Genomic DNA, 13363 nt, shown 5'->3' on the forward strand with positions numbered 1-13363 from the left:
CTATATTTTGAGCATACCTGACACCCATGAAAGCACACATAGCTCAAAACCTTTGTTAACCATTCTGTTGTCCTTCAAGACTGCAAGTTCTGATCTACGTTAATGTCATATGACTCAAGTAGAGCTGTAACTGACCGCAGTCTGATTTTTCTTACAAAAAGTAGAGCGATCACGTCTGTGTGCTTACTATATATCACTAAAGTCACGTGCTACGATTGGTTTGGACTTGTATCAGCTGAATTACGGATATCCTAGTAAAGAGTCAACTTAGCTGAGACCGAAACCATCATACGATGTCTAGTGTAGCACTCTTCTCGTACTGATTGATAATCACATCATCATCCAATGGAGACTAGTAATGTAAACAGACTAATCTAATACAAAAGGACTCTGGTTTGTATGAGGGAACTTATCCGTTCCCAGTTGTTCTTTCTTTTATAATAAAAAAAAATAATTTTTTAAGAACTTTTTGTTTCAGATCTTGGTCGCAGTCAAAACTGCTAAAATCTTTATTCCATGCGACTACTGTCCCCTTGGTAACACGTTTATAAGTAAAGACAAACTAAAAACTAAGATAACTGTCCCCCAATATACATAAGGTGATAATAAAGGATTTTTATATTTTTATTCAGAAAACAGAATGTAATAACAAATAGATACTGCCCAGAGATAAACGTTTTTAAATTAAAGTTAGCGGTCTAGAATTCGCGAGTTTTTTTCCGAAACTGAAAAAAATATTAGAAAATATTTTCGCGAGATAAACTGCGAATCAAAAAGTCATATTAAACAAGATACATAATTTGGTAATACCTGTACAGTACTTCATATTTTATTTTCAGTGTAATAAAGTAAACGGGAGTGTTAGTATCTCAAAACTATAAGGTTTTAGATTCTAGTCCTGTGAAACAGGTACAAACTGATGCGCTTTTGTAGTTGCAAGTTTGTCAATGAAACATATTATTATCATAATATATTTGACTAACTTCCTCGTCGTTGTAAATTTTTCGTGTAGTTAGGAATTAGGTTTTTGCGATATTTATTGACCAAAAGGAAAATGGAGTTACATTGTAATGTAAATAGGCAGCCGCGGGATGACATCAAACTTATGGTCGTCGTTTAACGCTTTCGGTTTTCTAAGTTCTCTAAACCTTCCTATATATATATACAGTAACATCGCCAGCCTAATAAATAAATAGCATACAATTGGAAAATAATTAGAAATAAAACATCATTGTATCGAAGTCGAAACTATTCTTAAAAATCGTCAGACTTAGAGAAATCCTCGTTTTATCTCTGTATCATTTCAACAGATGCGTAATGCTCGTCCCGTCGTAATAATAATAATACACATAAATATACAAAAAAATAGAGCTAATTTATATATACAGGTAACACTGTTTTTGAGAATCAGTATTATCCCATCTCGAAAGTGATATTTATTTCTCTAGAATATATTCGAATGAATATTTTCTTGCCAAAACTCTATGGAAAATTTGCTTGTTTTCTAAATACCCTAACACTCCATCAACTCATCTAACAATGCCTAAATACCTTCCCAGTTCTTCAGCTGGCGATTGATATTGAAAGGTCATTCTTCCAAGAAAGGTTCGCAGTATAAGAAATAAAGGCGAATCTCATCGTATACATCTTACTAAGTAGGCAGGACAAGTTGTTAATATCGATTCTGTTAGAACGCGTCCTGTCGAAACGTGTTTAATGTGATATGAGCCATTCGGTTGGTGACGCTAATTTTAAAAGTTAAGTTATAGTAAGGGTAGAAGCTAAGACAAACCGTGGGCAAATCTGGTCGATGTTAGACGACAGCTGAATGGACTTTATAAATGCAGATTATTTATGAACAACGTGACACTAACACAAATATATTAATTAAAAGTTAATTAAACACGTTTTATATAATACTCCCTACTGTTATTTTCCTGTCGACCAGCGCAGTAGTTCGAATGCGTTGTCATTCTTCAAAGTTATCAATAAATTTCGACGTAAACATGGGCTTCTAAAAGTAGTAAGGCGTACAAACAGTCCTAAAACCTTTGTTTATTAGGATGAATAATACACTAAAGTGAGTAAATACAGTTGAAGATGAAAGTAAGCAGTATTGAATAGAACGCGACGTTTGCACAGCAAACATAATTAACCAGAGTAGATTATCTTATTTATTAGATCTTCTTTGCTAGGCTGAAGCTAGTTGGTAACGTAAAACATTTAATACTGCCTCATCATATAATCATATAGTGTCCTCTGCCTTTGTACTTTGATCTTTGCCAACATTCACAAGGCCATGTGAGTAAACCTGTGGGAACTTTCAGACCCGCTGACTTTTCTATATTGTACGCTTAATTTAAAATTGTCGCTTAACTTTTACGCGGTTTTATTCGAATAGTGGCAGTAGGTTACGCACGGCTCTTAAATTAATTTTTAAGGCTCTGTCAGTATATTGATCAGATTTACTTAGGCTTAATTTGAGCATATTAGCAATATAATTACGCCGCGAATTAATGACGATTATATTGAAATGTAATGGTTGATTAACGCAGGGGTTATAACAGATATTTTGGGCCTTTTTACCCTTATAACTCTATAACTATGCTAAATACAATCTGCTGACAACATTGATGTCGATCTAAGACGCTTTTCAATCTCCGTTAACCCTAATCATTGACGAGACCGTGATCTCGGCAAAACCGGATTCGGGCTTTTTGACCAAGTCGACTGTTCGTCCATTTAATCTCGCCTTTCGCACAAGTCGGCCTGCTCCCATAGGACCCCCACCATCAAGTGGTTTACCCAAGATGACAAAACCTTTTTTCATGTCGTACGGTGTTGAAATATTAAAACGACCAGGATCGCTGGTTGGTCTCTGTGGGGCTAAATCCTCCTTTCGCAAAGCTATAATCTTAATCTTGGGGTCTTCGGATCTCTTCATGAAGATTTTATCTGTATTAATGTCATGCTTTTGATCGTGTTTACCTGGAAAAGCTACGACATGATCGCTAAAACTGTTACGATACACTACAATTCGCTCTTTGACGCGACCATTGCTATGGCTAGGTCGGTATTCACGGTATACCTGTCGCGAGCCCCGAGGGTATTTATAGATGATTTCTAGTCGTTCATTGGCTTGCTTCTCCGGTTCTTTGCGGCTTGACGGCAAAACTAATAATTTTACCGGTTTTGTACGAGCTGTTATCTCAATAGGATTCCAAGGTTCCTCTCCATTGCCGTCAAACATTGGTCTAAATTTTTCCCTGGAATCGTCGTCACGATGATGTGTAGGTTGAAAACGATTTGTGCGGTATTTTTTCCTTGAATGTCTCTTTCTCCGGTAAGGTTTATCCTGCATTTCGTCTTTCCCTGCACTATGCTCTGTCTCGTCAGGATAGAAAATCATCTGCTCCTTGTTTTCGAGACTTCCAAGGATATCCGAAGCTATTTGTTTTTCGAAACCCTTCGCTGGCATAGTACGGCTAAAGCCGAGCCGTTGCAAAATACCTTTTACGGGTTTTGGAGTCGGCGCAGCAATAAATAGCGGTGCTTTCATTTGTACTTCTCCATTATTAATAATCATAATTTTAGATTGTTTTTTGTCACTGGCTTTCTTTTTAGCTAGCTGTAAGCCCCACATTGCTTCCTCGTTGCTCGTACCAGCAGTAATAATTGATTCGGTCGCGGAATTCGGCCGTTTTCTTGAACCTTTTGTACTAGTCGATTTCATGCTAACAGATACCTTTAAATCAACAACTTTGGATCTTGGTGAAGCCACAGCAGATGACTGGATACGACTCTCTTCAGCACTAAGCCTGCAATTTTCGTCTGATTCAGAACTTCTGTAAAACTTTTTTTTTCTGTACGCACTACTTTTGGATCTTGCGATCGTCTTCGGTACGTTCTTGCCATCAGAGAACATTTTCGGCTCCGTGCTGTCTACTTTCAATGATGATACGTTTTGGGTATGGAATAAAGTTTTCTTCGGTTGAAAGACCTCGACACTATAAATCTTGGCTCCAGCAGTACTTCTGCGAGCTCGTCGAGGCGGTTTTGCAAGTTGGGACTGCTGGTGTTGGGTTACGGTCCCAACAGGTGCCCAATAAAATTGCTTGCGATACACCGGTCTACTAGGTGTTGTGGCTTTGTGTGTCTTCCGACTATTGTGTTTCCCGTATGTATGTTGGTGAATATCCCGTTTCTGGAGGTTTCGCGTATATTCACGTTTGTAACGCGTACCCCGATTTCGACTCATCGTGACTCTAATCGGCGGCACGTCAGTTACCGTCGTCCCTGTTGGCTCGTCTGAGAAGGAAGCCGGACTGACCTGTAAAAACAGAGTTTGTCACGGAACATCACTTTACGAATTAATCATATTATCACTGAATTGTAGACGTTATTTTTTGATTCAATATATCTAAAATATAGGAATCTCTCGTTGATGTTACTAGCCTGTTTCAGTGAAAGCGGGAGTGCGGGGTTATCGCTTTGAAGGGAAGAACTCGATAACGGAAGAGAAGTATCAGATAATGATGGATTAGAAGGACTAGAGGCTCCTCGAAGTTCCAACCTTCCTCTAAAGGCGGGCAGCGGATAATGTAAAATTTGTGGTAAATTGGCATATGGTGCGCGCGTCGGCACTGGCGCAGGTCCGTATGGGGCGTTATCTGAAGTATAGCAATCGATCTACAGTGTGTCCAAAAATAGACTTCTCGCTTACACACAACGCTATAGATGTTAATGACATTGTTTAGTGGCGGAATTTTGTTAGTATAGAGATAATACGGATACCATGTTATCTGTATACTAACAAAATAATGAACTATGAGGAATCGTGCTAGATATACAAAACTTGCTATTCAACTCTTTCAATTTGTGCTTAAAGTTTCACTTGCAAAGAGTCTATTCATCCTATGCGCAGTCTAAGAAGACTGTTACGTAACCAGTTGAGCGAAACCATCGCACTGAAAAAACAAATGATGGTGAGGCTACATGGTCCTACGTTTACCTAACTCGTCCGGTAAGAACAACCGTTAACGCAAAGAAAGAAATGTAACAGGCTACACCAGTTCTCTAAAGAGCCGTCTTTTCTGTGTTTGGCTTTGACATTGAACAAAGCCAGAAGTGAAATTCTTGGTGTTTGAGAAGAGGTGGTCATCTTGGCTTGATAATGCTCGGTTCATGATCACTATGTTGTCAATGCAAATAAGTAGCAATTGCGTCTCAAAAATATCAACGGTTTGACCGTACTGTACTATTCAGTGCTTCCAAAGCTGATGTTGCCTTGCCATAGTAAACGACTTGTTCCATGTGGCATTATCTCGCACCCGTTTTATCAATGAACAAAAAGGCGGTTTACCAAGCTATTGAATATTGGTTCGAAGTCAATAGTTATGTTGGTTTCACGCACAGTTGGCCGGTGAATTAGTATTGTGATCAAGAGTGGCAGGACTAATACTCTCTGCCTTCAAGCGATCTCCACCACCATCGTCATCGCCCCTTCCGAAGTCACCTCGTGGCAGTATGTCAAGGGCTTCTCCCCTAAAATCAAATAAGATTACGTCTTAGTTTGTAACTGTTACAATGTTACATGTTGGGTTATTATTATACTGCATTATCTTATTAGTATGAATAACATTATGGTAATCATGTTGGTTGATTACCAATGAACTTACATTCTGTTCGAGGGCTCTCGGCCGTCCTTTAGATCGTATGGTCCTTCACCAGGGTCGTCGACAGGAAACATCGGCTTGAAACCACCAATGAGGAATCGTTGATCTGCAAAATCCATGCCAGGTGACGCTGGCCCAAGTTCCCTACGCGTTCGAGCAAGGTAACTGTTTTCGAGCGCAGTTTGTTTAAAAGGTATGAGACCTTCTTCACTTGAGTAGTTTACAGCCCGTGTGGCACTCTTCGATGTTGAATTAATCTGCTGAAAAAAAAAATATATATATATATATATGTGTGTGTGTGTACCGGTATTTGTATGCTATTATATGCATTGTCGTGTTTTTTGTATATCAAATGCTTTTGCCAAACCAGTTCAGATAATCAGGTCAATAATACACCCACATAAAAACCCTGCCCGTCAAAAACAAGCAAGTACTACAAAGAAACTCGATCAAATATACATACATACCGAATAAAATTATTTTTCGTAAACGTCAAAGCAATAAGCAGTTATTTCAGAATATTTTTTTAAAACGTTTTCGATTTTTGCATGCAACAGACCTTCGTCTATGTACTCAAGCAAAAATCCTCTCAGCAATTTTCAAACTGAGCGTAATGTTGTATTTAAGGGCAATCTGCATTTGAGACTATGAATTCATGTACAAATCAGATTTAAGATACAACACCAAATGTATACTACTTCGAGCATATTTCAGTATATACTACTTGAAATAAGTTGGTGTAGGGGTGATTATGGACCTTTCGTTGGGGCGCATTGTCGTCTATGACCCCAGAGCTGGTAACGATTCCATCATATGACGATGGCATAATTCTCATTCCGCTTTCATTGTTGCCCCTTAGTTGAAACGGTGTTGACGTAAAGTAAATCGCTGATTTCTGTTGGGCAATAAGCTCCTTTACTCGCGAGGTGGGCAAGCTGTCCTGAGTTGTATCCCTGTAGATAGAAATGGATAAGCCGCAAACTAACACGATCCATTACTCTTTGGGGAAGCGCGAATCGTTTTTATTGTCATTTCTGCACTAGGAGAAAAGCGAATTTACGGCTCTTATGTACACGTCGACGTACATAAAGAAAATGGCACATTTTAAAATCCAACGAAAATTGGCTGTTTTTGTAATAAATCCGCAAATAGAATAACTCCCATAGAGCATATGCATTACTGCCGATTTACAAGACTATATATAGTGAAGTTGAGCCTGATAGTGAATTGATTATTTCTCAACCTAACTAACTTAATAACATATTCGTATCAGCTATCTATGAAAAAAAACTTTCGTTTTGACACCGATCCAAGACTAGGAATGAAAAATGGTGCTCATTTAGTAGCTGTTATACGGAGAAACGTTGACAGAAAGTTTGCATTTCCGTGGCAGGTATAAATAGACCCAATATCTGTGAATAACACTTCTATAATGAAGTTGAATTACATAATGAAACAAAAAAAACATTGCAGCATTGAAGAATCGTAATCTACCGTTAGTTAAGCCCAGCGTTTATCAATACCACGGCCTTTACTTAGCGTGCATTCCATAATATCATGAATAGGATCCAGGCTTAGTTTATCTCTGGGCAGTGTTATTTCCTCGTTGTTACTGTTACAGAGACAGTTGTCCGACATTTATAAACTTGATTTTAAAGTTTACTAGGTGCAGCATTAAGGAGATTGTTGTCTTTGTTCATTCACATTAAACCTAGCTTTGTGTATTTCCGAATCACGAACTATTATGTGTAGCCATAATATTTAATGTTTAATTTACTATTTAGCTGTTGTAGCCTTAGTACCACTAAATGCGTTTATAAAACTCCCTATTTTTTTTTTTTTAGTTGGCGTTTACCGCGACTTCTAGCGTTTTCGTTTGGCTATGGCGAAATCTCTTAGCATTCTATATTTCTTTTGAAGATCGTTTGGCACTCATCAGGAGAGCAAATTTATCGGATCTAGGTAACATGGAAAAATCTCCAGTTAAGTTTTGTTTTGAAAACTCTTTTTTCTTATGTTAATAGGCATTGAAGCGGTTCAATTTTATAATAAATCGACAATTATCATACATCTCTAATTACCATATTTAGTGGTTACCAAGGAATCAAATGAAAGCTGGTGACGAGAATATTAGCGTAGAAAAGCATGCTTACATGTTTAATTAAATATTAAGTGGTCTTGTTAGGTTGAAGTTAGTGTACTTAAATTCCGTAAGTTTAGCCCTATTTTGAAAATGTTTGTGTATCTACATTTTTTAGTTTGTAGTTTTTTAAGACCTGTCATAGAGAGAAGTCTTTAATTTACTACTATTCGTTACCGATCTGTAGAGCACTACTAACTACCTGTATGATAGCGTTCTGTACTGAAAACAGAAACTATACACGCAGTTAAGCGTGTATAGAGACAACCAATGATGATTCCTACTTGTTCCTAATAGTTGTCGCGCAACTATTGGTCGTGTAATGGAAGATCAGCCTGTGAAGCGCTTTCTGTCAAAACTTACAAATAATTATTTCGCTCTATAAACGTTTTGAAACACAAAAGGAGACGATAATGTAAAGACAACACAGATTTCCTCATAATAACATCAACGATTGACGACATTTATTTTAGCAAACAGCCACAAGAACGACACTCATTCAAACGGTGCAGACTAATGCGCTTGTTTAACACAGAAACATACACAGACACATTTAGTGACACGTAATACAGATGCGTTTAGGGTATACACAGAAGTGAGTGTAGTGATCGAATTGAGAACAAAGACGCCCATTACATACAACAGACATGTACCCTTTAGCAAAGATAACACAAATTACTTCCTTCGCACTTGGTTAAAACTTAATTAGAAGAAGAGGTGATTTAAAATAGATTGCCGTAAAAACTCCTGACCGATACTGGATAACATATTGATATATGGTTAATATATGAGTTTTGGTTTCGTCCTATTTTTAGCCAATGCATAAAAAGATCAAAATTTGTTACGAAACAGTGCTTCAATGCATTAGCTATAGTACTCTATTGAGAGTAGTGGAACATTAACGATAACTTCCAGTGCTTGTTTTATGGAATATTTTTGAACAAAACCCACCTCTTTTGTCTCCTTTGGAGTTGACTTGGTTCACCAGAATCATTCTTATATGAAGTGCTACCTTTTCTGTATGGCGCTCGTGGTATTATGATCGTTTTAATGACCGTTGGCGATTCCTGAACGGTTTCTATTCCAGCTGACACCTGTCCATCAGTTTTGTCTTCATTTCGATCATAATAATCAGTGCCCCTCTGGGACTCGTAGTCAGGTCCGTCTAAGGCAGCGTACCTTTATGGAATAATTTGCATAAACAGTATTAGTTGTCAACGGATGAGTGGCAAGTACCTAGTTTCTACATAAGACACTTGACAAACGATATTTGGAAACGCGTAACCATGTAGTGGCGTCTATAGTGCACATTAATATTATCGTTATCCTCACCTTGTTCTTTACCTACTACAATTCAAGAAGGAGCCTTAGACAAACCTAAGGCCCATTCATACAAAAGTATCTTTCTATCATGGCTATCTGTCAGTTGTGTAATTCCAGCTATTCGTTCCTAGCAAACAAACATACTTCTCTTCGTTACTTTTTGGTCGATCAGTCGCTTCATTTATTTCTCCAGCTTCGCTATAGGGAGCTTCAACATGGGTGCGAACAGCTTCACTATATCCGTCGGGAGCAGTCTCTTGATTTCCATCAGCTTCGCTACGTCCTTCGCTTCCTCCGTTGTCCTCATCGCTTCCACCAGTAACTTCATCACCATTGAACCCTTCGGCCTTGTAATTACCATCAAAGCCTTCGGTCTTGCCGTCGTAGCCATCATCAGTTCTTTCAGACGAAGCACCTTCATTTTTCCGATCCTCTTCCTCGAGAATTTCCCGATACGGTTTCAGTTTGGGTTTAGGCTTCTCATGGAAATCGAGCGATCTTGAATACGATTCTTCTCGGTTCACCGGTTTGTCACTGCTACTCCATTCGGCATAATTGTCGTTTTCGCCATAGTTGCGGCGACCTTCGTCTGGATTTTCATATCCCTGATTCTTCTCATTGCCATCCCCTCTAGCTTCACTGAAACCCTTGTTGCGTTCGTTACTATAGTCACTTTTTTCAAAGTCACCGTAGTTGTCGTCTGTCGTGGCATCATAGCGGCCTACGTCATTACCAGCGTCTCCGCTCGCTTCACTTCCAGAAGTATCGGAAGGATTTTTTGATGGATTATTCCCAGTGTCATTTCCGTTTTCATCTTTACCACCGCCGCTGTCACTACCTAAAATACGTGAATAGGATGTATCCGTATTATTTTAAATAACACGACATGTTATAGTATCAACATGGCAACAACTCCAATGCCACAACTGTGTTTAAGATAAGTGGTTGATCGTTGAAGAGCGTTTTGTTATTGCTAATATTCACCTTTTGATTCATAATCGTTATCACTAGCAGGATTATGACGGTCGCTGCTTTCGTAGCCACTGTCGTCTGTATTTCCATATCTGTGGTCGTTGTCACTTGCATTCATATCGCGTTCATCACCCCGATCTCCAGGATCACCATTATCGTCGGCGTTTACAGCATAGTTATTTTCAGACACTGAACTCGTCCCGCTATCTTTATCGGTGCCGTCTCCCGAAACGGCTCCGTAGCTGTCTTCATGACCATTCTTATATGCAGCGTCGGTCTCGCTCCCATAAACCCCATCGACTCCTTTTTGTCCATAACTTCCGTCATCACTCCCAACGGTTTTCTCAAATTCCCTATATCGGTGTGAGTAAAATAGTCGTAAATTTGCTCAAATTTCTGTACGAACAAAACGGATATTGATAGTGCCCCTATAATCTAAAGTTAATAAAAAGTTTCGCATAAACCTAAATTTGTATACGGATAAACTTATCTTGTATCAGTCAATTATCTTGCAAAGCTGTGAAGCGACCAGGGCCTAGAAAAGGCGAAAAAAGCTGCTGAAGCATTTGATAAAGGATCGTTAATGATACTAAAACTCTTTTTAAGTTTTAACGATAAACTATTTTTAGATCTTCGAATTTAATGTTTTTGTGAACCAATTATGGACTACTGTTAAAAATACTTCTAGTCTGGCGAGAGCACGAATCTGTTTTAGCGGTTGACCTGCTAAACTATTTAGTACGTCCCCAAGCGACCAGTATTTAAAAATTCCTACATTACTTCTATTCGCAATTGTGTTATACTTTAAAAACAGAAGACCCCTTTGTTTGATAATGAAGTGAGAGTCTACTCGAACATTTTGTCGTACTTGGCCACCGCTCGCTCAGCGCTAACCACTTCTTCCTCTAATTTTGCCTTATCGTTATGATCGTACCCGAACCCATCTGCTGGGCTACCATCATCTTCCTGAAAAAAAGAAAAATTACGATGAGTAAGTTCCAAATGGTTGGGAACTTGCCAATCTGTCTTTCGTTTGTTTTAGCTTGCGTAAAAAACACGAAACCTAACACAAATATCACTCAAAAAAATCTAAAGTACCACGTTTCCAGATGAGGAATCCTTATGATCGTAGTCAGGCCTGTCTTGCGATTCCTGCGTGGGGACTTCTCGTCGGTTACGAACTCCTATAGCTGATACCTCGGCAGTCTCCTGTTTCTCAAGTTTTGCGGCAATGGGATCTTGGCCGTATTTATCTTCAATCGAGGAACTTTCCGCCACAGTTATCACATCAGGGTCATGCGAATAAGTGACGGGCAAAGCCTTCAACCGAGCATACGGAAATCTAGTCAGTCATATATATACATATATGACTACAATGATTAGCCCATATACGTAGTATTATAGTCCAGTTCAACATTTGGCCTATTTTTCGTATGGGCTTATGGAAAAAGTAAAGCATGACAACCAGAAAGTAATAATTTTTTTTAAAATTTACTCTTGTTGCTGTTGCGTATTTGCTAGGCTTTATTGGGTAGTTTCAGCATATTGTTATATTATAAATGTTGTGCTTTCATCTAGGAATTGAAAGTCAGAAATGACACATTATGCGACTTTTGACATGTCAAACTCATGTAACAATGGTGTTACTAATCATCTTAAGTAAAAAAAAAATAATAGTAAAGAGAAAATCCTGGTACGAACTTCCAGCTAATTACAATTGTATTATATTTGTATGCTTTACGTGTGCATCCGTCGCAAATTCCTTTGTCATACAAAATCCATAGTTAAGCACTTGCAAATACTTTACAAACAGTTATTAAAGGATAAATTATACTACGAGATTAAGTAAAGTTAAATTGAATAAGAAGTTACCAAGAATTGCATTGTATGTCATGTTTTTATAAAATTAATAAGATTAAAAATAAAATTTTAATAAAAATTAAAATAAATTTGTACCAATACTTAGTTTTTTAAAAAGGCTTTTACTTTCTGGTCTAAACTCGTAAGTGATAATTTTTCAAAACTGTTGCGAAAAAATAACGTATTGTTTAACTTAGTTAATAATTATTTAGAGTTAATTGAGCTCTGTTTGGAAATAATAATTTTTGCGGAGTGCCTCAGTTGCATTCTTCATATTTATACTGTTTCTGATGTGAATATAAAAAAAACTTAATGAATCAATTTTACTCCGGCTCTTCTATAGACTAACCTTAGGTAATCTACAAAGCATAAGTTTACCTACCCTCTGCGGCTGCATCACTCTATGAATGAACATTGGATCCTTTGCTGCAGCAGAAGTAAGCTGAAACTGATGCGGCTTTTCACTATGGACAACATCGACGGGAATTAGATGTTGTTCATCGCTGGTTCCTAGAAGACCCAACAAAAGCAGGATCGCCTCCTGCATGGTGGTTCCTTGGCCTTGATGTGGCTACGTGATCCGTTCTATCCCGCTTTAGATTGATAAAGGTTCACCTATAGCTTCCAGCCTCTTTAAATGTACCATACGCAACGGATACTCCACAGCGGCAACGCGTTACAGCGCAACAGGGCGCACATAGAATACTGTGGAAATAGCCAGCTACTTAGAGTAACATAAATATAAAACAGCTTTGAATAAATAATAATATGGAGGATGGAGAGAGCAATACGCTGTTTTTCCTCAGCCAATTTTCATTCAAACATCTGATCTCCTTCGGGACGTTTATGTCCAGCTAGTACACAATAATCACCGTCATTTTCAGACGGGCCGTAACCATACGAACGAACGAGCACAACAGGCGAGCGCACACGATGAAGACACGCCGACACCCATACGACAAAAGGGCTATACTGAAAATACACGAATACGGTTTTATAGGGGGACAACTAAAATTAGACGGGATCACATACTGATGCCACTTGAGCGTGGGCTGACTTTAAGAGGTGAACGCACGCCTTTGACATGAAAACGGGCTATAAAGCTGGGTTGAAAACAGCTGAAAGAGAAAACAAAAGTGAGACGAATGAAGGCGGGATTGAAAGCTGAACCCGCTCCTACGGACCCCATGCGGGCACCCCACTACCGCTACAAGTATTGGTACCTATGTTACTATACCAAAGGTAAGAGCAGCTTTGCCCGTTCAGCCACTCGCTCCTATAGTGTCGCTTGCAGCAATGGTATCCCTTCCATAACCCATCGCTCCAGCGCCGGCAGCAACGCGCGACACGTTACCTGTTTTCGTACTTACAGCGATCCGAGGGCTCGAATCGC

General features: G+C 38.7%; 1 protein-coding gene across 5 annotated transcripts; it reads right to left on the bottom strand.

The window, feature by feature from the left end:
• Positions 1 to 799: 799 nt before the first annotated feature.
• On the bottom strand, positions 800 to 13063 carry LOC111271767 (uncharacterized). 5 transcript variants are annotated; one of them, XM_086973025.1, is made up of 11 exons: positions 12353 to 13063; positions 11212 to 11430; positions 11045 to 11076; positions 10123 to 10463; positions 9283 to 9976; positions 8767 to 8994; positions 6433 to 6628; positions 5679 to 5932; positions 5414 to 5544; positions 4456 to 4670; positions 800 to 4330 (listed from the first exon to the last, which is right to left on the bottom strand). In XM_086973025.1, the coding sequence occupies exons 1-11, from the start codon at positions 12515 to 12517 to the stop codon at positions 2654 to 2656; spliced, it is 4152 nt and encodes a 1383-aa protein (XP_086829151.1). In that variant the 5' UTR covers positions 12518 to 13063; the 3' UTR covers positions 800 to 2653. The 5 variants fall into 5 exon arrangements, with proteins under 5 accessions (XP_086829151.1, XP_086829148.1, XP_086829150.1 ...); XM_086973022.1 differs by having other exon boundaries at positions 10967 to 11076; XM_086973024.1 differs by having other exon boundaries at positions 11209 to 11430.
• Positions 13064 to 13363: the final 300 nt, after the last annotated feature.

This window comes from Varroa jacobsoni, unplaced genomic scaffold, assembly GCF_002532875.2.
Source record: "Varroa jacobsoni isolate VJ856 unplaced genomic scaffold, vjacob_1.0 contig01007, whole genome shotgun sequence".
Lineage (NCBI taxonomy): Eukaryota > Metazoa > Arthropoda > Arachnida > Mesostigmata > Varroidae > Varroa > Varroa jacobsoni.

Coding starts and splice junctions, on each gene's coding strand:
- LOC111271767 (XM_022852751.2), bottom strand. CDS start 12,517: ATGCAGGAGGCGATCCTGCTTTTGTTGGGTCTTCTAGGAACCAGCGAT. Junction 11,431..12,352: donor GAGTGATGCAGCCGCAGAGG/GTAGGTAAACTT, acceptor GCTCGGTTGAAG/GCTTTGCCCGTCACTTATTC. Junction 5,545..5,678: donor CGAGAGCCCTCGAACAGAAT/GTAAGTTCATTG, acceptor ATTTGATTTTAG/GGGAGAAGCCCTTGACATAC.